Source organism: Artibeus jamaicensis, unplaced genomic scaffold (assembly GCF_021234435.1).
Source record: "Artibeus jamaicensis isolate MK-2021 breed Jamaican fruit bat unplaced genomic scaffold, CSHL_Jam_final contig_834, whole genome shotgun sequence".
NCBI classification, from domain to species: Eukaryota; Metazoa; Chordata; class Mammalia; order Chiroptera; family Phyllostomidae; genus Artibeus; species Artibeus jamaicensis.
Window position 1 is genome coordinate 723,995 of NW_026521981.1, and position 24,274 is coordinate 748,268.

A 24,274-nucleotide genomic window follows, 5' to 3' on the forward strand; every position below is an offset into this window, starting at 1 on the left:
GGCTTTGTAGTATAGTTTGATACCAAGTATTGTGATACTTCCAACTTTGTTTTTTTTCCCCCTCCAGATTGCTGAGGCTTTGGGGATCTTTTTAAATAATTGTTTCATATACATTTTTGAAATATTCTAGCTTTGTGAAAATGCTATTGATATTTTGGTAGGAATTGTGTTGAATCTATAGATTGCTTTGGGTACTGTGGACATTTTAATGATCTTAATTCTTCCTTTTCAAGAACACAGTATGTGAGGTCTGTCCAGAAGGTATCCAGCCATGCAATATGAAAAATAGAGATATTTATTGAAGAAGATACAAAATGCAAGAAACATTGTACATAGGACAATAATGCATCAATCCCCTTCAAAGTAGGCACCTTGGGCCCTCACACAGTTCTCCCAGTTGCCATCCGCTGCCCCGTCGTATTTTACGCAGTCTCATCCAAGGCCTGAAATCTCTTCCCTTTCAAAGGTGATTTTAGTTTTGGGAAAAGCCAGAATTCGCAGGGTGCCAAATGTAGGCTGTAGTGGAGCTGAGTTACCTGGGTGATTTGATGTTTTGCCAAAAAACTGCATGTGATGTGATGATGCATGAGCAGGTACTTTGTCTTGATGAAGCTACATGATCACCAGTTGCCCATAATTGGGGCCCTCTGAACCATCCGAATACTTTCTATGGCGGAATATTCAAGCTTAATGCAAAATTTGGTGCAGATTCATTGTTCTACTCATTCAGTCATTTTGAATGTGACGGCTACACAGTACATATAGTTGCTCAACTGTGTCTACCACCCCCACTGATTAGCACAGTGAGGTTGTCATTGTTCATGCATGCACACTCCAGTCCACTCTCCATGAGTACCAGGTTACATTGATGTTTCACAAGCTGTTTTCATTATATTAACAATGGCTGGACTTTTTCTGGACAGAACTCATGTTTTCACTTATTGTTTCTTGTTTAGTTTCTTTAGTACCTTATACGTTTCCGAATATAGATCTTTTCCCTCTATAGTTAAATTCATTTCTAGGGACCTTATTTTGTTTTAAAGATTGTTTTTATTTATTTTTAGAGAGAGGGGAAGGGAAGGAGAAAGAGAGGGAAAGAAATATCAATGTGTGGTCGCCTCTCATGTGCTTTACTGGGGATGGGACCACAACCCGGGCATGTGCCCTGACTGGGAATTGAGCCAGTGACCTTTTGGTTCTCCAGCTTGTGCTCAATCCACTGAGCTATGCTAGCCAGGGCTGGGACCTGATTTTTCGGGTGCAATTGTAAATGGGATTCTTTTCTTAGTTTATCTTTCTGATAGTTTATTATTAGTGTATAAAAATACAACTGATTTCTGAATATTAATTTCGTATCCTGCTACTTTACTGAATTCATTGCTCAGGTTTTGTAGTATTTTGGTAAAATCTTTAGGGATATTGATGTCATCTGCAAATGACAGTTTTACTTTTCCAATTGTGATGCCTTTTATTTCTTCTTGTGTGATTGCTGTGGTTCAGATTTCTAAGACCACATTGAATAAGAGTGGTGAAAATGGACATCCCTAAGGGAAGCACTTTTGGTTTTTGTTCATTGAGTATGGTGTTGGCTGTGGTTTTTCAAATATGGCCTTTATTATGTTGAAGTCTGTTTATTCCAACTCTGTTCAGAGGTTTTTCATAAATGGGTGCTGGATTTTGTCAAGTGTTTTTGTGCATTTATGAATGTGATCATATGATTTTTAGCTTCATTTTGTTGATGTAGTATATCATGTTTATGATACCTACATATGTATCATACACTACATGTTTATGATTTGCAGATATGCTACCAACCTTGCATCCCAGGAATAAGTCCCACTTGCTCATTGTGTTTGATCTTTTTAATGTAATGCTGGATACGATTTGCTAGTATTTTGTTGCATCTGTGTTTATCAAAGATATTAGCCTTTAATTTTCTTTCTTTGTAGTGTATTTCTCTGTTTTGGGAATTAGAATACTGTTGGTATTTTGAACAGAGCTTGGGAATCTTCCCTTCTTCTGAATTTTTTGGAATAGTTTGAAAAGGATGGGTATCAATTCTTCATTGAATGTTTGGCAAAATTCACTGGTGAAGCCATCTGGTCCAGAACTTTTGTTTGCCGGAAGTCTTTTGATTACTGCTTCAATTTTGTTGGTTGTAATGGCCCGTTCAGATTTTCTGCTTCTTGATTCAGTTTTGGAAGATTGTATGTATATATTTCTAGTAATTTATTTATGTCTTCCAGATTGTTCAGTTTGTTGGCATATAATTGTTCATAATCAATTCTATAGTTTTTATCAGGTGGTTTGATGGTATACTTATTAGTGTTGCCTTTTGTCTGTGTAGGTACTTAATAAATATTTAAATGAATGAAAAAATTTTTGAATAAATGGACTGTTTCCCAGGAACCCCAGAACTATTCTGTCATGAGACATATTTGTGTACATATTTATGTCTTATTTTCTTTATCAATTAAAAGAATTGCTTAGTTAGGACTAGAATAACTTCAAAGGTCACTTTAATATTCTGATTATAGTATAATTAGAGTTCATTGACAAACATTTATAACACACTTTAATTGTCAGGTTGTGGGATAGAAAAATGAATACATTTTTCTGGCTCCCCAAGGACTCACAGACCAGTGGCAGATACATCAGAAATAATGACAGCCAAGTGATGCCTATTTTAAATAGAATGCTACAGAGTTTTTATGCAAGCAGGAAGGAATGCACTTAATTCTGCCTACGGATTGCAGGAGGTTGCTTTTTGCAAGAACCACCTGAAATTCTTTCTTCCCTTTTATGGTGTGTATTTTCCTTATTTCTTGCATGCAATGCCTTTTCTGCAGGAATGAGTAAAAACTTTATATTTAGTTAACATCTTGTGAGTACTTGGTATATTGGGGGAACATTTTGTAAAGTATGTGATTGTGTAACTACTATACTGTACACCTAAAACTAATACAGAATAATACTGAATGTAAAGTATAATTGAAGAATAAAAAAATAAATAAAAATTAAAAATAGAACTGCAAAAAATGTGTTTACATCTCTTAAAGGGGACAAGTTATACCTACAGTAGTTTTGTATGTGAGGGGAAAAAAGTCTGAGTCCTAGTATAAGATCTGAACCTGCTACAATTGTTTTCTCCAGGAAAAAATTGGGGTAATAATTGCAGTGATTATGATTAGAAAAGATATACGGAGGAATGTTGCAGTTTAGTTAGGAAATATAATCTGCTTTGAGTATTTAAAGCAGGAAGATATTTAATACAGAGAATTGTGTGCTCATGTAATTGTTGGATGACAGCAAGTGGACTGAGTGGAAGGATCTGCAGTAAATGCAGCACAGAGGCCCAGAAGCTCCTGGGGTTGCCTTCCACAGCATGGCTAAAACTGTGCTTCTAAATACCTGAGAATTAAACTCTGGAATAACCAGCTATCTCAGTCTTTTTTTTTAATCCTCAGGTTTCAGGGCCTTGCTTACTACCTGAAACAGTAACAGGAAGATAGCTTTCCCTTCTGTTTGTCTTCCACATCTCTTGGAAATTCATTTACTTGGCTACAGGAGTATCTAGGAAAGTGTAGTTTTAGACTTTTCAACCTTTCCAAAGTATTTATCATAAGGGACAAAGAAGGAATGGAGGATTAAAAGAAAGTTAGTCTTGTTAGAATGGACACATTGGTGACTATATCAGTGCTCTGGGGAAAATTTAGACATCTTCTGACGATCTTAAGGATAAGAGATATAAGAGACCAAAAGTAACACTTATTTTAGATGCACATGATAGAAAGGGACTTCACAGAATAACATCGTATCTGAAACAGGACTAAATGGAGGGTACAGGAGTTCCAGTGAATGAATCCTTGCTGATTCAGAGCTCTAGTATACAGCTTTGACAGGAAACTTCTTATTTATTGGAGCAAAGGGTACAAAATGATAAGAACTGTTGTATTCTAAAGATTTGCATGCTTTCTTTATGTTTCTAGGAATCTTTTGCATGTGGTCTTGAACTCTTAACCTTTTTTGTTTTTTAATAATGATCATTCACACAGCCCTAATTTTCACAAAAATATCAGCCTTCTGCAGGGAAGAGGATTTGCTGTGCCTGGGAAACTAGAAGCAGAGAAATATTCAGAGATGTGGGCACTGACTCGACTTTCTCTTTCCAGATTGGAATGTGGTCTTGGTGATGTTGAATTAAGTTCAAGAGCTAAGAGAATCTGATGTTTGAAAATATTCTTTAAAGGGAATGTGTATATAGCAGGGCAAGAATTAGCTGTTTTTTATTTTTCAGTTTTGGCACAACTCCATCTGCACATCCCACTATGAAAGCAAGGGACTAGTGAGAAGGCTCTTGTTGTTGCTGCTTTGGCTTTATGTTGAACTGTAAGTGTGTGTTCCTGCTAGTAACTCATCTCAAAAACACTTTTGTAACCTGCATTTTATTTTTTTTCATGACAGTATTTGTTTCCTTCCTATATGGAGAGAGATCTTCAGTTCTACCTATGGTTACAAAGAAAAAAATCTTATACTTAGAGCATGTGCTGATTATTCATTTTTGATTTCCAGGTTGTGGCAAGACATGAAGATTTACTGGCACAAGCAACTGGGATTGAGTCTTTGGAAGGTATATCTCCATACACTATTACAGGTTATATAGGGCTAGACCAGGGATTGGCAAACTTTTCCTATTAAGGTCAATGGTCATTATTTTAGACTTTGTAGGCCATACTGTCTCTGTTGGCAGCTGCTTAACTGCCACTGCAGAGTGAAAGCAGACAAAATATGTAAATGAATGTGTGTGGCTATGTTCCAACAAATCTTTAATAAACCTTTGCTGATCCCTGGGCTAAATCTGGGTTCAGGGCCTTGCTTTGCCACTTACTAGATGTGTGACTTTTAATGTTTCTGTGTCAGTTTTATCTATAAAGGAGAGGAATATTAATATGTACTAACATGGTGCTATTCATAGAATTAAATGAGTTAGCAAAATGCTCTGAACCATTCCTGGCATGCCTTTAGTATTTCTATAACTGTCGGTTAATTAAAACAACTAAAACATCAACAACACCGGAATGGGTAGTTGTGGAAGTAAGCTGGTATTTTTCATTATTTTTAGCTTTCTTTGAAACACTTCTCAATGAAAGTATAGGATAAAAATAAATTGGATTTTTAATTTTATGAATCCTCTTATTTTTGTTTGACTAACTTTTACGAACTTTTTGTTCCATTTTGATTAAACCATATCTCATAGGTACAGAATGTTAATATCGTGTTTTACTTTATTCTGTTTTGATTATTGTTATTAATCATTGCATGTCAAAGGAAAGCTGAGTGATATTTTTCTGTGTTGTTGAAAGTCTTAAGGAGGAAGGATATTGCTTTTTGTAATGCAATATTCGTTAACGCTCCCCCACTGTTTCTTATGCACTCAAAGGCATTATTCGCAGCATGTACTCTGTTTCTAAGACATCTTGATGAGTAACTTAGTATTTTCAGATATAATAGTTTGACTGGCATTTTAATATTTAGGATGTGTATCAGACTATGTTCTTGGAAAAATTAGAGGCTCTAAGTACTGACGTACTACTGGAAATTAATTATATTTTAAATCTTTTTTTTATGTGTTTCTGGAAGCAAGTAAATAACCTGTTTCAACAGTAATTTTTTTAAACAAATGATAAATTATATCATTTGTGCCATAAGGATGGCGTGGTAGAGCATTGATTCTGAGTGTATATCAATGTACATATGTACCAATGTATATACGAATCATCACAACAGAAATGCTTCTCATTGTTGTTTTCTTATATGTATTTAGTTCTATAATGTGCTCGTTTTTCCTAGAATGCTGTTCACTGATTATAATATTTAAAATATTCTGTTGTATTGAGTAAGAGTAGCTATTTGTTGGATGGTTGTATAGAGTACAAAGGCTGGTTTCTCTGAATTCCTGTGCTAGTCTAAGAATAATCTCCAGATTATTTGAACATAAAAAGTCAAAGTATGAATTGGTTAGTATTTTAGCATGATTTATATTTCTAACCCCTTTTAGGATATTATTTTGAGATGTTGAAAAGTGTGATATATATTGGAAAAGGTGTGTTTCCCAACTTGTACTTCATCTGCTTTTTTCTTATGTACTTAAAATTTTGTCATATAAGTACTTGGAGGTATCGTTATCAAGCCTATTTTATTAAAAATTGCATCCTATTTATTTTTGTTTATTAATTAATATTGAGAATTTAATAATTTTCAGTATTAATTGAGGATTTGCTTGGTTCCAGGCAGCTGTGATAGTAGAGTCCCTGTTTTCATGGAATATTTAATTAGCTCTGTTTTATAAAAAGAGATAATTCTCATTCATTCACTCAATCAAATAGCAATTGAGAACTTGTTAGGTATCAGACACCTGCGAATAATAGATGAAGTTACTTTTTCTGTGGAACTTATGTAGTAGGTGGGGAAATAGAGCAGAAAATATATAGATAGGAAACCTCAGTTATTTGCAGAATTCTACAGAGAAGATAAAATGGATGATGGGGTGGAGCAGGGGTGGTCCTTTACTAGCTAGGATGGATGGTCAGTGGAGGCTGTTTTGAGAAGAGGACATTTGAGTTGAGATGTGAATGATGAGGAAGAGCTACCACATAAAGATCTGAAGAGAAGCTGAGGGACCAATAAATGGGAAGGCAGTATTAGCTTGGCAAGTTGAGGGGCAGAAAGAAATACAGTATGACTGGAGTTTAGTGAATGAGGGAGAGAACTGTAGATGAGATTCTTGGAAGAAATTTTGATTTTCTTTCTAAATGCATGGTAAACTATTGGAGGATTTTATTATGTGATAAGATTAGTGCTCTTCAAAGTTTTATTTATTTGGTGGTTCTATAAGAAGGCAAGAGTAAAATCCTTGGTACCAATTTAGAAGTTATTAGAGTAGTACAAGTTGATTAGAGTGGTGGATGTAAGGAGAGAGAGGAAAAAATGGATGGATTGAAGTGCAGACAGAGCTGATAGGGTGTGTTGATGGGAAATAAAAAGGCCAAGGGAAAAAAGTCACCAGGAGTGATTCCTAAGATTTTAGTCTGGAGAATTGGATAGATGATGATATGAATAACTGTGAGTAACTGAGGTGTGTTAGGCTGGAAGAGATTATGATTTTGATGGGCCAGTGTGGAGCAGAAGTTGTCTTGGGTGTCTTAAATTTGCAATTAGAGTTCAGGGTTAAAGATTTGTGCACGCGCGCGCGTGGGTGTGTACACATAGGCAGAAAAAATCTCCACAGATATATGCACATGTGTGCATAAACATACTGTATGTATAAAATAAGTATTTTATTGAACAGATGGTATTTAAAACAGTGCGACTGAATGAAATCTCTAAGAAAGATTGTATTATGATAGAGAACAGAAGATAGCTGAGGATCAAATTTTGGAGTACTCCAGCATGTAGAGATCTAACAGAAAAGGAGTAGGAACAAATAATGAGGTAGGAGGAAGTCCAGGGGGTGTGAAGACTTCAAAGCCCAGAGGAAAAAAATGTTTTAGAGAAGGAGGGTTTTAAATGTGTGATGAATTTCTGAGATTTTGAACAAGATAAAAGACGGAACTGACAATGGACTTTGGCATCTTGGAGGTTCCTGGTGACCTTGATAAGATCCGTCTTGATGGAGTATGTATGAAAAACCTATGGAGATTGACTTAGGAGAGAGTAAGCTGTATGGCAGTAATGATATCAGGTAAGGGCAGTTCAATCTTGGAGGTTTCAGGTTAAAGAGTCATAAAGCCAGCAGAAAAACAGGAGTCCCTGGGGCCAAAGAGGATTCTGTTGGATGGAGCCATGTGAAAGCGTGCATATTTGTATACTGATAGGAATGTTTATTAGTTCTATTATTACTTCATCTAATATATGACAACATTCTATACTTAAATTTATTTAGAATACTATGTTACAAAACTATATAGCTATGCCAGTTAAATATAAAAGCTGAGTTTTAAAGAATGAAGTTCAAAATAATTAAATTTGTAATATTGAAAAGTCTATTTTTTAGGCCTATAAATGGTAAAGATCTATCTTTCTGAAAGTATTTTACAATTTTGTAAAAAGTATTTATCATGTTGTATACATGGACATTAAAAGCAATAATACCCTTGCTGTCCCTATTTATTTATCTAGCATATAATAAACTTAAATACTCACTGACTACTTGCTATGGGAAGTAGTTTGAGTTAGGTTCTGGTCATATAATTGTGAAAGAAAAAGACTGCCTAATCACCAGGAATTTATAGGCTAGTAAGACAGTAAAACATTAAACATATATACAAATACATATATAATTACCTAATGTAATTAGTGCCATGAGGGAAATATGCTGCTGAAGAAAATAACAAGAGAATACAAATTAGTTGAGTGACCTGTTAGTAATTGTTCATGATAAGTCAAGGCTTGAACAGATAGTAAATTATCCACTTGGAGCCTGGTGGTAGGGTAGAAGTTTGGAGAGACAATACCAGGTAGCGAGTACACCATTTCCAGAGCATGTCGAGTCTTGTAGACCAAGCTGTGGACTTTAGTTGTAACATAGGAGTGAAGGGGAGACTGTGGAAGGGTTGTAGCACAGGAATGTCTTAGTACAATTTGCATTTTTAAAGATCATTGAGGCTTCTTTTTTGTAATTATAGCACAGTACATATTAACATGAAATTTACCATTTTATCCATTTTAAAGTATATAATTTGGTGGCATTAATTACTGTATTTTTAGGACTATAAGACACACCTATGTTTTAGAGGAGGAAAATAGGAAAAAAAATTTTAAGCAAAAAATATGGTAAAATATTTAATAGCCTGTGACACCACTCTACCGCTGCCCACCCTCACCCCCCTACAGCAAGCTAGGTAAGCTACATTTGGACTATAAGATCCTCCTCCTTTCCTCCCAAATTTGAAGGAAAGGTGCGTCTTATAGTCTGAAAAATACATTACATTTACAGTGTTGGACTAGTATCACTGTGGCGGAGAAGTTTTTCATCACTCCAAATGGAAACTCTATACCCATTAAGCAGTCACTCCTCATTTCTTGTCAGACTTTCGTGGACCAGGGATTGGAGGGGGAGATAGAGGCTTTTATTTTTTATTTGATTTTATTTATTTATCTTTAGAGGGGAAAGGGAAGGAGAGAGGGAGAGAAACATCAATGTATGGTTGCCTCTCATGCGTCCCCTGCTGGGAACTGGCCTGCAACCCAGGCATGTGCCCTGATTGGGAATTGAATCGTGATCTTTTGGTTCGCAGGCCCACACTCAATCCACTGAGCTACACCAGCCAGGGCAGATAGAGGCTTTTATAATAGTGCAGGTAAAAGATATTGGTTACTCAGGTTACGATGGTGGTGAAAAAGCTTGACATTAAAAAATTTTTTTATTGATTTGTAAGAGGGAGAAAAAGGGGAGACAGAGAGAGACAGAGAGAAAGAGAGAGAGAGAGAGAGAGAGAGAGATTGATTTGTTGTTTCACTTATTTATGCATTCATTGGTTGTATGTGCTCTGACCAGGCGATCAAACCTGCAATTTTGGCGTATCATGGCGATGCTCCAACTGAGCTATCCAGCCAAGGCCTGAAATTTTCTATATATATGGATATATATGTGTGTGTATACGTATCTATTTAATTTAAATTTTTACTGAATTTGAGCCATTGTAAATTTGTAAAGTAATGTAAGTTGTCATATTTTCCTAGGTGTTCTTCAGATGATGCAGACAAGAATCGGGGCGTTACAGGGAGCTGTTGATAGGTACTGTTGTTCACTTTGTAAATAAATGGAGTGGGAAGATTGTCATCTGTCTATGTTTTGAAGATTATTTTACCATGATTCCTCTCTTTATTTTTCTTTTAGGATGAAAACAAAAATTGTTGAGCCATATAATAAAATAGTAGCCCGTACTGCACAATTAGCAAGACTTCAGGTAGGCTCTCACTTTTCATTTCTTTATACTTTGTTCACCTTATTTTTATAAATGGACAAATTTCAAGTGAATTAATTCTGAGAAAATAAGACAAAAGGGGGAGATACTACAGGGCTTTAAAATAAGATATGAAGTTAAAAAAATACAAATCAAAACTACCATTTCATTGAATTATTCTCACTCTTGTTATTGCAGTATATACTTATTTACTGTTTTAAAAAGATTTTTTTAAAAATTAATTAAAATTTTTTAGAGAGTGGAAGGGTGGGAGAAAGAGAAGAAGAGAAGCATTGATATGTGAGAGAAACATCAATGGCTGCCTCCTGCGCATGCCCAACCAAGACCTGGCCCACAATCCAGGCATGAGCTCTGACCTGGAACCAAACCAGCAATCTTCCGGTTTGCAAGGCAGTGTCAGACCCTCTGAGCTGCACCAGTCAGGGCCCGGTGACTGACATTTTAGAATTCAAAATTATTTCTTTTATTAGAGATCAGAAAGAAACCTAGCATTTATACAACTGGGTGGGGATTGACTGGGGGAGCCAGCGGGGTGGGCAGTGTGGGGGAGAGCAATGGGGAAGAATGTGGGACAACCATAATTGAACAACAATAAAAAACCCACAGATGTCTTAAACTTATCTTAATAAAGTGGGAAAAAACATTTTGAGGAATACCAAACAGTTTTCTTATTAGCAGTATATGAAAGTTTCAGTTACTTTATTTCTTGCAAACACTTTAAAAAAATATAGCCATCCTTTGGGATATGAAGTAGCATTTCAACATTTTGATTTGAATTTCCCCAATGACTAATGATAATCGGCATCTTTTATTGTGCCTGTTGACCATTTATATATTATCTCTGGAGAAATGTCTATTCAAATCTTTTGCTAATTTTTAAGGTACATTATTTACTGGCTCCCCTTCCTTCCTCCCTTATTCTCTTCCTTTAGTTACTTTCTAGGCTTGGAAGGTATTCCACTGTGTTGTGGCTTCCAATTTAGTTATCGAGAAGCTGTTATTCTGACCAGGTCTTTTGAAGGTAATTTGTAGTTTTCCTCTGGCTTTCAGGATTTCCTCTTCTTTTGATTCCCTTCAGTTTCAGAATTTTTTTTTTTTTTAATCATTTCATGTTCAATTTGTTTTTCTTCTTCCATCTGTGAATTTATCCCTTTTATTATTTCTCAGCCATGATTCTTCAAATAGGCATCATTCTGTCTTTTTTGTCTTTAGATTCTGAATAAATATATGCTCAACATTCTCTCTTTATCTTCCTTATTTTACTTGTTTTTGTCTTTTCATGCTATTCTCTGTGGTGTTTTTTTTTGGTTAGTTTTCCATTTCATTCTTAGTCAAACTAGTCTATATATTATTATTTTGCTAAATTTTGATTATTGTATGTTTTATTCTTAGAAGCTCTGTTTTTATTTTCCTAAACTGCTGTATAACCTGTTTTATTTCTTGTTCCTTGACTTTTCATTCTTTGATATGTTCTGATGAGGTGTTCTATTGCATACTCTGGTAGGGAAAGTATTTGTAGTCTTGTGGGTATGTTTGTATTTGTAGTGTTTGCTGCTTCTATCTAAGAGAGTTCAGTTTCCCTGGGTGCCTGGTTATCTTTTGCTATGCCCTACACTATTTATTTGAAAAGTTATTTTTTTTAGAATATTAGCATCCTTCTGAGAGGATTTGATTGTTTCTTTGTGGCATCAAAAGTCATTACCAGTGCAAGGACAGCACTAAGTATAATTTAATTAACTTTAACTCTTTTGCTTCATTTTGCCTCAGAGGCAATCAAAATGTGGGTTCTGGTTTTCAGGGTTAGCAGGTGTGCTCAGATTACAAGCAGATTTGCTTTTTAGTTTTCAGTGATAAGGTAATAACTTACTCTACCATTACTGAAAATAGGAAGCTTACATGTGTCATCTTTTTTATAAAACAAACATCAGATATTTTATTCTCCTGATAAAATTATTAGTACTTTCTTAACAAGAAAGAGAACAAAATCTCAAGTTGTTAATATGGCATATATGCCGCTTTGTTATGTGGCCTCTTCTTGCTTTTATCAAATTTACCTTTTCTCATTTAAAAAATTTTTATTCTGGGCAAAATCATACTGAACTACCAATTACTTAATGTGCTAGAAATTCTCACATTCATTGCTTTGCACATTTTCTTTTTTCTCTAACTCAGAATGTTCTCAGAATGTCACTCAACATATTCTAAGTGATATGTCATCTCGTTTGTGATATTCTTTGCTGCCCTTTCTTCTGGCAAAGCAGAGTGTGTCTTTTTCATTTCGTGGTTCTGTTAATTTTTCATAAATACTTACGTTACAGTACTTTCTACATAGCTTTCCCCTTACTCATACTCTCCCATAATTCTGATCTCCTTGAGGACTATGATAACATATTGTTAATATTTGAATCTCTAGCCTAATTAGTGTTATGTGCCAGGCATTTAAACTTATTAAATGTTTAAGGAATGAATAAAATGATTTGTTCCTTGTTCTGTGCCCCAGTTACAGATTTTTTCTAAAATGTAACGTGACTGAACAAAAAACATACATGGTATTAAAAAATCTTTTTAATAATGTACTTGTACATGTCTCCTATAATAACTTGAGAAGTATAACTTTTGAGAAGTTTAGATGTCTTACTGTTTTTTAAAATATATTTTAATGATTATGCTATTACAGTTGTCCCACCTTCCCCCTTTTATTCCCCTCCACCCTGCACACCCTCTCCCACCCACATTCCCCCCCTTTAGTTCATGTCCGTGTGTCATACCCATAAGTCCTTTAGCTTCCACATCTCCCACACTACTTCCCCCTCCCCCCATCTATATTCCACCCACCATCCACACTACTTACTCTCTGTATCTCTTCCCCCCTCTCCTCCTCTCACTCCCTTGTTGCTAAACCTCCATGTGATCTCTATTTCTGTGGTTCTGTTCCTGTTCTAGTTGTTTGCTTAGTTTGTTTTTGTTTTAGGTGTGGTTGTTAGTAACTGTGAGTTTGCCGTCACTTTACAGTTCATATTTTTTATCTTTTTGTTGGATAAGTCCCTTTAACATTTCATAAAATAAGGGCTTGGTGATGATGAACTCCTTTAACTTGACCTTATCTGAGAAGCGCTTTATCTGCCCTTCAGTTCTAAATGAAAGCTTTGCTGGATAGAGCAATCTTGGATGTAGGTCTTTGGATTTCATGACTTGGAATACCTCTTTCCAGCCCCTTCTTGCCTGTAAGGTCTCTTTTGAGAAATCAGCTGACAGTTTTATGGGCACTTCTTTGTAGGTAACTGTCTCCTTTGGTCTTGCTGCTTTTAAGATTTTCTCCTCTTTAATCTTGGGTAATGTAATTATGATGTGCCTTGGTGTGTACCTCCTTGGATCCAACTTCTTTGGGACTCTCTGAGCTTCCTAGAAGTCTATTTCCTTTGCCAGATTGGGGAAATTCTCTTTTACTATTTGTTCAAATAATTTTTCCACTTGTTGCTCTTCCTCTTCCCCTTCTGGTACCCCTATAATTCAGATGTTGGAACATTTAAAGATGTCCTGGAGGTTCCTAAGCCTCTCCTCATTTTTTTTGAATTCTTGTTTGTTCATTCTGTTCTGGTTGAATGTTTCTTTCTTCCTTCTGGTCCACTCCTTTGATTTGAGTCCCAGTTTCCTTTCCATCTTTATTAGTTCCCTGTACACTTTCCTTTATTTCACTTAGTATGTCCTTCATTTTTTAATCTAATTTGCAACCAAACTCAACCAATTCTGTGAGCATCCTGATCACCAGTGCTTTGAACTGTGCATCTGATAGGTTGGCTATCTCTTCATTGCTTAGTTGTATTTGTTGTGGAGCTTTGATCTGCTCTTTTGCTTGGGCCATGTGTGTGTGCGTGTGTGTGTGTGTGTTAATGCGCTTGTTACATGGTGAGATGCAGAGCTTTAGGTGTTCAGCAGGGTGGGGCAACCCAGTTGCTGGGTTGTGATGCTATGTGTGGGGCAGGGGTCTGAGAGGGAACAGTGGTGCTTGCTCCATTCTCTGCTGCATTTCAGCCCCTTCTGCTGTTTCCCCCAAGCAAACTGGGCCCTTCTGGTGCTGCTTTCCATGTGAGTGGGTTTGTGTATGTCCTGGGACCCTGCGGATCTCTCCAGCAAACTCTCCTGTGAGGCTGGGAGTCACTCCCAGCACCTCAACCCCCACAGGTTTTTTCAATGGGTGCTTTGAGGCTTTGTTTTTTCGCGCTGGAGCCCTGGGTTGCAAAGTTCGTCTCATTCCCTAGTTTCACCTGGTTTATCTGTGCATGAATGTCGGACCACCTGTTCCACCAGCTGCCTTACACACTGTGCCCCTCCAAAATCTGCCACCTCGCTGGGTCCGCCTCCTGCTACCAAGCGCCCGGGGTCTGCCAGCTGCTGCCTCACTGGGTCCCCACCACTGTGTTGTGTGCCCAGAGTCCGCAAGCCACCGCTTTTTTTTGCCTGGACCCTTCTCTGCCCAGATGCCTGATTCGCCCCTCTTACTGGTCTGTATGAATGTGTCTATTGTAACTCCTTGGTTGTTGGACTTCCCTACAGTTCAATATTTTGTCAATACTGCTTGTTTTTTTAATATTTTATTTATTTATTTTCAGAGAGAGGGGAAGGGAAGGAGAAAGAGAGGGAGAGAAACATCAATGTGTGGTTGCCTCTCATGTGTCCCCTACTGGGAACTTGGCCTGCAACCCAGGCATGTGCCCTGAGTGGGAATTGAACCTCGATCACCTGCTTCACAGGCCTGCGCTCAATCCACTGAGCTGCACCAGCCAGGGCTGTTTTTTTGTTTCTAAATTTTTGTTGTCCATATTTTTGTTGTGCAAGGAGGCACAGTGTGTCTACATATGCCTCCATCTTGGCCAGAAGTCAAATGTCTTAGTGTTTTTGAAATGACAAGAGATACTTTCAGATTATCTCAGGGATAACCACTTAAGAGTAGATTGTATAAGCCCTGGCTGTGTAGCTCAGTTGGTTAGAGCATTATCTTGATCCTGCAAGGTAGTGGGTTTAATTCCCACTTAGAGCACATAAAGGAATCAACCAATGAATGCATAATGACTGGACCAACAAATCATTGTTTCTCTCTCTCTCCTTTCCTCTCTCTCTAAAATCAATTGAAAAGAATACATGGGGCAGCAAGGATGCACAGGAACCTGTCTTAACATCCAAAAATTTGGATGGTGGACCATCACCTAGCCGACAACAGTACCTTAACCTTTCCTGTTCCTTAGTTCCTGCATCTTTGCATTTCTCTTTATCTGCAGCTTTTCCTGCTACCACTATGAATTTCCCCTCATTCTCCATTTCACTTGCTCATTGTTTCTTCTCACTCTTTGCTTCTGTCTCATGACTCCTGATTATTGCCACCTCAGCTTCTGCCCTTGTCTGTACACCACTTCTCTAAACAGAGCAGTGATTGTCAATAACGATTTTGGGCAGTTCTTGTGCAAGATGATATCTGTATGGCTTCCTTTTAGCTAGCCTCCTTTCCCTGATCTAACCAGGGTGGCTGAGGTCTCAAGATCATATGACCTGAAATGTGGGGAACCATACACAAGGACTGGCCCAAGCTACTTTCCTGAAGAAGGGGGTGTGGTCACTGCAAGTGCTCAGAGCATTTTAAGATTCTCTCTAGGAAGCTAAGTTTTACTTTAATGTTAAAAATATACATTAAGGGGACTTCCGCCAAGATGGAGGCATAGGTGGATGTGCCGTGCCTTCTCACACAACGAAGATTAGAGAAAACTAAATATTAGCAACAGAAAACACAGCCAGAACACGGAAAATTGAACTTTTCGGAAATCCGTTAACAACAAATTCTTCAGCCTGACCGGTAAGGGGTGAAACCAGCGGCTGGCAGAGCAGGGTTGCACAGGAGGACTCGGCCAGACACACTCAGGCCCGTGGAATCCAGGCACAGGGTCGAACCTAGTGAGCGACCGAGCGAGCGACCAGGCGAGCGACCGCGGGGGAGACACCGGGGCAGCGGGGCTGCGTGTTGACTGAGGTCGCGCATTTGTGCGCAGGTGGACAGGCGAGGGAGTGGGCGGTTGGACCGGGCCGGCAGGTCCCCACGGCAAGCGGTAGTGGAGGGCGCTGCCATTTCCCTGCTCTGACCCCACCTCCACATACAGCGTCATAACCCAGCGACTCTGAGTGGCCTGGCCCAGGTGAGCCACCTAAGGCACTGCTCCTACCCAGCTGTGAGAAACAGCAGAGGGAGCCGCCATTTCCCTGCTCTGACCACGCCCCCACATACAGCGTCACAACCCAGCGACCTGGGAGTCCAAGGCACCGCTTCTCACACTTAAAGAGCACAAACAGACCAAAAATGTCACAAGATCTCAAAGCCCCAGAGCCCATAGATCTAAGCGATGAAGAAATAGCAAAACTCTCAGACGCACAGTTTAAAACACTGGTCATCAGGATCCTCACAGAACTGGTTGATTATAGCCACAAATTAGACAAATATATGAAGGCGAAACTAATTGAAATGAATGGAATTGCACAGGACACCAATAGCAATGAAAAGGAAACTGGGACTCAAATCAATGGAGTGGAGCAGAAGAAATCAAATAATGGCCAAACAGAAAAGAGTCAAGAAGCAAGAATTCAAAGAAATGAGGAGAGTCTTAGGAACCTCCAGGACATCTTTAAACGCTCCAACATCCGAATTATAGGGGTACCAGAAGGGGGAAAGGCACAGCCACCAGTGGAAAACTTATTTGAACAAATAATAAAGGAGAATTTCCCCAATCTGGCAAAAGAAATAGACTTCCAGGAAATCCAGGAAGCTCAGAGAGTACCAAAGAAGTTGGACCCAAGAAGGAACACACCAAGGCACATCGTAATTACATTAGCCAAAATTAAAATGAAGGAGAGAATCCTAGAAGCAGCAAGAGCTAAGGGGACAGTCACCTACAAAGGAGTCCCCATCAGACTGTCAGCAGATTTCTCAAAAGAGACCTTACAGGCAAGAAGGGGCTGGAAAGAGGTATTCCAAGTCATGAAATCCAAAGACCTACAACCAAGATTGCTCTATCCAGCAAAACTTTCATTTAGAATGGAAGGACAGATAAAGTGCTTCTCAGATAAGATCAAATTCAAGGAGTTCATCATCACCAAGCCCTTATTATATGAAATGTTAAAGGGACTTATCTAAGGAAAAGAAGTTAAAGAAACATGAACAGTGAAAGGACAACAAACTCACAGTTATTAACAACCACACCTAAAACAAAAGCAAACTAAAAGGACAGCTAGATCAGGAGTGGACACATAGAAATGAAGATCTCAAGGAGGGTTAGCAACAGGGGAGTGGGAGGAGGAGAAGGGGGGAGAAGGTACAGAAAATAAGTAGCATAGACAGTAGATAGAAAATAGATGGGGGGCAAGAATAGCATGGGAAATATAGAATCTGAAGGACTTGAGACACATGGTCATAAACTAAAGGGGGGGTAATGGTGGGGATGAGGGGTAGGGTAGAGGGGAATAAAGGGGGAATAGAACAACTGTAACAGCATAATCAATAAAAAAATTAAAAAATATATACATTAAAATACTGTCCTAACTTAAATTGGGATTTAAATGTTGCTTTTTAGGATAACTTTATTATAGGATTAAGTTTATTGGAATTCTTTTTTTTGTGAAATCCTACTTCTCCAGAGAGGACATACAAATGGCCAATAGAAATGAAAAAAATGCTAATGTCACTAATCATCAAAGAAATGCACATTAAAATCACAATAAGATGTGACCTCATACCTGTCAGAATGGCCATCATCAATAAATCAGCGAACAACAAGTGCTGGTGAGATTGTGGAGAAAAGGGAACCCTAGTACACTGCTGGTGGGAATGCAGACTGGTGCCGCCACTGTGGAAAGCAGTGCGGAGTTCCTCAAAAACTTAAAAATGGATCTATCTAATAACCTAGTAATTCCACTTCTGGGAATTTATCCAAAGAAACCCCAAAACACTAATTCGAAAGAATATATGCACCTCTATGTTCATCTTGGTTATTTAAATCTTTATGTAAATCTTGGTTATTTACAATAGCTAAGATTTGAAAGCCGCCCAAGTGTCCATCAGTTAGATGAGTTGATAAAATAGCTGTGGTACATTTACATAAATGAATATTACTTGGTAGTAAAAAAGAAGAAAATTTTAGTATTTGCGACAGTATGTATGGACCTTGAGAATATTACGCCAAGTGAAATAAGCCAGTCGGAAAAAGCCAAATACCACATGATTTCACTCATACATGGAATCTAAAGAAACTGAACTAACAAGCGAAATCAAAGCAGAGCTGTAGTTAGAGAGCAGGTTTACACTTTGGGGGAGAGTTGGGGGTGGAGGGATTGAGCAAAAGAGAAAAAAAAGGGAAAGAACTCATGGACATTGACAACAGTGTGGTGATTGTGGGGGCCGGAGGAAGGAGGTTGGGTAGAAGACGGTATGGGGGGTTAAATGGAGATGGAAAAAAATAAATTAAAAGCATTGAAAAATAGACTAACATTGAAGGATGGTATTGCTAACAAAAAATGATTATGTCTATATGTTTACAAATTTGCCCTTAATAAAATGAAATTTTATAAAATTCTATATTTTGGGCATAGATGGAAATTAACTTTTAGGTTAGTAAACTTTAAAATATATTTATGTATGAAGAGTATAGGCATGTTAGTCCTATGTGCATTATAGAATGTTGTTTTGATTATAGATTATTGTTTAATTTTAAGAAATGAAGTAAAATTTAATTTCAGATCACCTCTCTGCTTTTATTTAACTCTGGATCTTAAATATGTCAGAATCATTTACTTCTTCTTTTCTCCTTTGCTCAATACAGTCTTTTTGACAGTAAGTTTTAAGAATCGATTTATTTTTGCCACCTACCTAGGTATTAGTGATAAAAAATTTTTATGTTTATGTAGGAGTTTATAATGTAAGAAAAATTATGTGTTCTAAATTATTTAACCTTTATAATAATTATTTTAGAGGTTAAATATCTCATCATTTTATGGGTGAATAAATCATGATTGTGAAGTTCATATAGCCAGTATGTAGTGCTGTTCATACTGTAAAACAGGATGTCTTTCTGTAAAGTTAGTGTTTTTTGCTTTTGATGTTGTGGAATATGTAAAAATGTAGAAAATATTGTTTCTGTTTTTCAGGAGTTTTCTGTAGGTAAAAAAAAATCAAAGACAAATCTGGATTCATAAAGTACAGATGAAGGGCAAAGTATAGATTGTTACCGGGGAGACCCCAGTCAGGGCCCCCCGTCCTCGGTTCTTGCCTTGCTTGCAAGAGAAGAATTCAGGAGAGAGACAAAGACAGATAGTGGAAATGAGATCACCAGTTTATTAATGAAGTAAACTTGAACACAAGGCTGCAAGTGGGCACTCAGCTTTTCTGTGTTTCCCAGGTATAATGGAAATAAGATGGTGAGTTTTTTATGTACTTACCAAAGCTGCAAGCAGACACCTACCTAATCCGAGTGCCTCAACTATTAGAGTTAAGGGGTTGTATGCTTTAGCCAGCTTCTAGGAACCTTTCCTCCTTCACTCTCTAGACTTTGGGATTAATACACAGTTTCAAAGGCTTTCTTTCCAAGCTAGTGGAGATAATACACAGAGAATTTCAAGGACTTCCCTTCTCTTGCACTATCATAGTTTTGCTTGTGATGTTCAGAACATCTGGCAATATTATTGGACCAGGCTCAGGATTGCAGAATTAATGGTGAGAGATGTCTTCCTCTCTCTCCCTGCCTTGGTTTACTATCTATCCTGAGTAACACAGGTGAAGATGCTCTCTGTAGGTAAAAAAAAAAAATAACAAATTTAGGTTTGTGAAGTACAGATAAAGAGCCCTGACTGCTTTTATCACTCTAGCTGCATGATGTAAAACAAACTTTAGTGTCTTTTTTCCCAGCTTTACTGAGATATAATTGAGATGTAACATTATAAAGTTTAAGATGTATAACTTCATGATTTGATATGTGTATATATTGTGAAATGATTACCAAAACAAGGTTAGTTAACATATCCTTCACCTCATATAATCATCATGTTTGTTGTATGGTAGTGCTATAATGTCTTTTTACAATGAAAGTTCAGACTGGGTTTGTGAATTCTCCTCCAGCTCTAAAATACTATGATTCTGTAAAGTTGCAACAGTTTCTTATATGGATGTTTTTATTTTTTATGGTTATGCAAGCATGAGATGTCAGGATTGCTTGTGTTTAAGATAAACACTTTATTTTTATTATTGTTATTAAATATTAGCCCTAATTTTCTACACTCCTACTATAAAATATGTTACTCTATAGGGACAATCAAGTTGGATTTGGTCAAATCATGATAAAGAAAGAGAGGAAGGAAGGGAAAAGGAAAAGAAGTATGCTTAAGAATATTTAAAAAAATATTTTATTTGTTTTTAGAGAGAGGGGAAGGAAGGAGAAAGAGAGGGAGAGAAACATCAATGTGTGGTTGCCTCTCACAGGCCCCTATGGGGGACCTGGCTTGCAATCCAGGCATGTGCCCTTACTGGGAATCGAACCAGTGACCCTTTGCTTCACAGGCCCGTGCTCAATCCACTGAGCTACACCAGCCAGGGCAAGAACATCTTGTTATTTTTATATCCAGTATTTAATTTTTTCTGGATTGACTCATATGCACTTAGGAAGGATGTTCATCTTAGAAATTTATTGCTTTTCAAGCACTTTTGAAGTCTAAGGGCTTTGGGGAAGCTTATGTTTTAACCATTTTTATTCTCTTCACTCTAGCCATTTTCAATTTAAACATTTGGAGAAACTTTAATGTTCCTATTTAATCTTTTTATTTTTTGAGTTTCTAATTCATTTAGATGCCTGTGGTATTTGAAATCAAGAAAGAAATAGCTACAAAGTTGTTTTTACCTTGAATTTAAGATCCCTATAGATTTACCTTCAATTAGAAGTACTTTTACACTTAATTCTTTTTGCCTTTCATTTCTATTTCACTCTTTCTTGAAGCAGAAGTTTCTGAGTTCATATATATATATATATATATATATACATGAATTGAATTTAATTATCATCCCAAGAATAATTTTTATCTTAGCTTATGTTAGTAACATTGTTTGCTTATGAACTGTCTCAGAGTTTTTCAAAAAGAAATTTTGAAGAGCTTATTATCCTTTTTATAGAATATTTAAAATTTTTCCTTAAGGTTATATATGAAAAAGATTTTTTAATGTTCAGATCTTGTAAGTTTAATACTTTTAATTATGTTTTAGAAATAGGAACAGCTTTATTGAGATATAATTCATCTATTATAAATTTATATTTTTATTTAAAAATTTTTTATCACCTTACTTTTTAATATTTTAAGCCATACATATACATATTATATTTAAGTCATACATATACAATTAAATTTTTTATTTAATTTTTTAACTTTGAAATTAAGTAAGACTGTTTCTGAAAATATTAAAGAAGGGAGAAATCCATAAAACCTTTTTTTATTTTCATATGTTTATGTTTTATATGTACATGATTTTCTTTTTTAAGTATATTTTATTGATTATGTTATTATAGTTGTAACAGTTTTTCCCCCTTGTCCCCCTCCACCCAGTATCCTCATTCCCTTTAGCATTCCCCTGCCCCTTTAGTTCATGTCCATGGGCTGTGCATGTAAGTTCTTTGGCCTCTCCCTTTCCTATACGGTCCTTAACCTTCCCCTGTGTATTTTGTACCTACTAATGATACATTTTAATCCCTGCACCTTTCTCTCTATTCTTCCCCTTCCCCCTCCCAGCCAATAGCCCCACCAAATAATCTCCATACCTATGAGTCTATCCCTGTTCTGATTGTTTGCTTAGTTTTTAATCTTTTTTAAATTTTAATTTTTTTAGCTTCAGTTATTGCTAGTTGTAAATTTGTTGCCTTTTTAATGTTCATAATTTTGATCTTTTTCTTAAATAAGATTCTTTTATTATTTCATGTAATAATGGCTTAATGAAGATGATGAACTCCTTTACCACCTTGTCTAGGAAGCACTTTATCTGTCCTTCCATTCTAAATGATAGCTTTGCAGGATAGAGTAATCTAGGTTGTAGGTCCTTTTTATCACTTCGAATACTTCTTGCCAGTTCCTTATTGCTTACAAAGTTTGAGAAATCAGCTGACAGTCTTACGGGAACTCCTATGTAGGTAACTCTCTGATTTTCTCTTGCTGCTTCTAAGATTCTTTATCTTTAACCTTTGGTGTTTTAATAATAAAGTGTTTTGGTGTGGTCCTCTTTGGGTCCTACTTCTTTGGGACTCTCTGTACTCCCTGGACTTGTATATCTATTTCCTTCACCAGATTAGGGAAGTTTTCTTTCATTATTTTTTCAGATAAGTTTCCAATCTTGTCGTTCCTCTTCTCCTTCCGACATCCTTATGATTCAGATGTTGGCACATTTGGAGATGTCCCAGAGTCTTATACTGTCCTTGTGGTGTTTTTTTTAAATTCTTGTTTCTTCTTTCTGTTCTGGTTGAATGTTTATTTCTTCCTTATGTTCCAAATGGTTGATTTGAATCCCAGCTTCCTTCCCTTCACTGTTGGCTCTCTGTATGTTTTTTAAAATTTTGCTTAGTGTAATTTTCATTTCTTCCTTTATGTTGTTGCAGTACTCAGTGAGTTCTTTGAGTATCCCGATCACCAGTGTCTTGAACTCTGCATCTGATAGGTTGGCTTTCTCTATTTTGTTCAGTTCTTTTTCTGGGGTTTTGTTCTGTTCTTTCATTTGTGTTATGTTTCATTGTCTTCTCAATTTGCCAGCCTCCCTGTGTTTTATTCTGTGTATTAGGTAGAGCTGCATTGAATCCCTCTCTTAGTATCATGGCCTATTAATAGAAAGGCACCTGTAAATTGTGTGGGGCACGGCCTTCATTAATTGCCAGTGTGGAGCAACTCTCTTCACTGCTTTGTCGCTCTGTGTTGGGGGAGGGCTCAGAGAGGTGACTGTGGCACTGCTTGGCTTCTGGAGGTTTGCTTGGCACATGCCCTGTTTCCAGTCATTCACCCACTCCCTGTATGTGACTGATGCCCTTCCAGCTGTTGTCCTGATGTTGAATCCCAGAGTGGGTAGGTTTGCATATGTTTTATGATAGTCGGGGCCCTTTAAGTGTAGTTTCCTAAAAATCTGGTGATTCTTCCACTACCCCAACTCCCACTGGTTTTTACAGCCAGAAGTTATGGGGATTTATGTTCCCAGCACTGGAACCTTGGGCTGTGCAGTCTGGCCTGTGTCTGGCATTATCTGCTCCCAAGGTATCCTTCCTGATTTTTTTCTATCACATATGAATGTGGGACCACCTATGCCTGTTCTGCTGCTGCTGCTGCTGCTGCTGCTGCCACTCGTCACCACACTGTGTCTCCTCGGGTCTTGCCCCTCCTACCCTTCTGGATGAGTATGGTTTCTTTAAATCCTTGGTTGTCAGATTTCCATACAGTTCAATTTTCTGGCAGTTTGGTGTGTTATTTGTTTTGAGATTTAGTTGTAATTCTTTTTGTGGTTGTGCAAGGAGATAAAGCATATCTGTCTACACCTCCATCTTGACTGGAAATCTTTCTGTTTTTTTTAAATATACTTTTGTAGGAGCCTTTTTTAGTTTTCAGTTGATAATCAAATAATTTCATCTATATTGTTATGTGGAATGATGACTTATTTTATACTGGCTTTATAATTATCCACCAAATAAGTTAATGTACCAGGAAGGAAGGAAGGAAGAGCGAGGATAACAAAAGCAACATAAATTACCAGTATCCCTAAACACTGTAAAAACATGTAGAGCAACTAGGATAGCAAAAGGAAGCACCTTATGCTGGTGAAAGTAATGCTGTGCTAGTTCTTGGCCTACCCTTCAAGGAGCATAGTAGCTTTTGTTTCTGCTCAAGGAAAGCCACTATCCATGTAAAGTGTCAAAGTACCTTGACACCAACAATGCTGTGTGGAAGCCCGGTAGCCTTGTGGAGATAACAGGTGGAGAAGAAGTGAGGCATCAGGCATATGAGTGCAGCCTTCTTGTACCATCAGGATGAGCCTTGTTAGCTCAGTGCAGCAGAGTGTGTAATCCTAGGTTTTACCACATGAAGCAGTTTGAGCCCTACCTAAAGTCCTGATCCACAGAATTGTGGGAAATAACAGGTCATCTTTTTTTTTTTTTAAGATTTTATTTATTTATGTTTAGAGGGGAAGGGAAGGAGAGAGGGAGAGAAACATCAATGTACGGTTGCCTTTCGTGCATCCCCTGCTG

The 24,274-nt window shown here is 37.2% G+C and overlaps 1 protein-coding gene across 1 annotated transcript in view; it reads left to right on the top strand.

The window, feature by feature from the left end:
• Positions 1-24,274, top strand: part of COG5 (component of oligomeric golgi complex 5) — a 347,306-nt gene that overhangs the window by 19,653 nt on the left and 303,379 nt on the right. Inside the window, exons 3-5 of the mRNA XM_037150482.2 lie at positions 4,573-4,630; positions 9,742-9,796; positions 9,899-9,968. Of these exons, the coding sequence (XP_037006377.2) occupies positions 4,573-4,630; positions 9,742-9,796; positions 9,899-9,968 (183 nt within the window). The remainder of the gene's footprint in view (positions 1-4,572; positions 4,631-9,741; positions 9,797-9,898; positions 9,969-24,274) is intronic.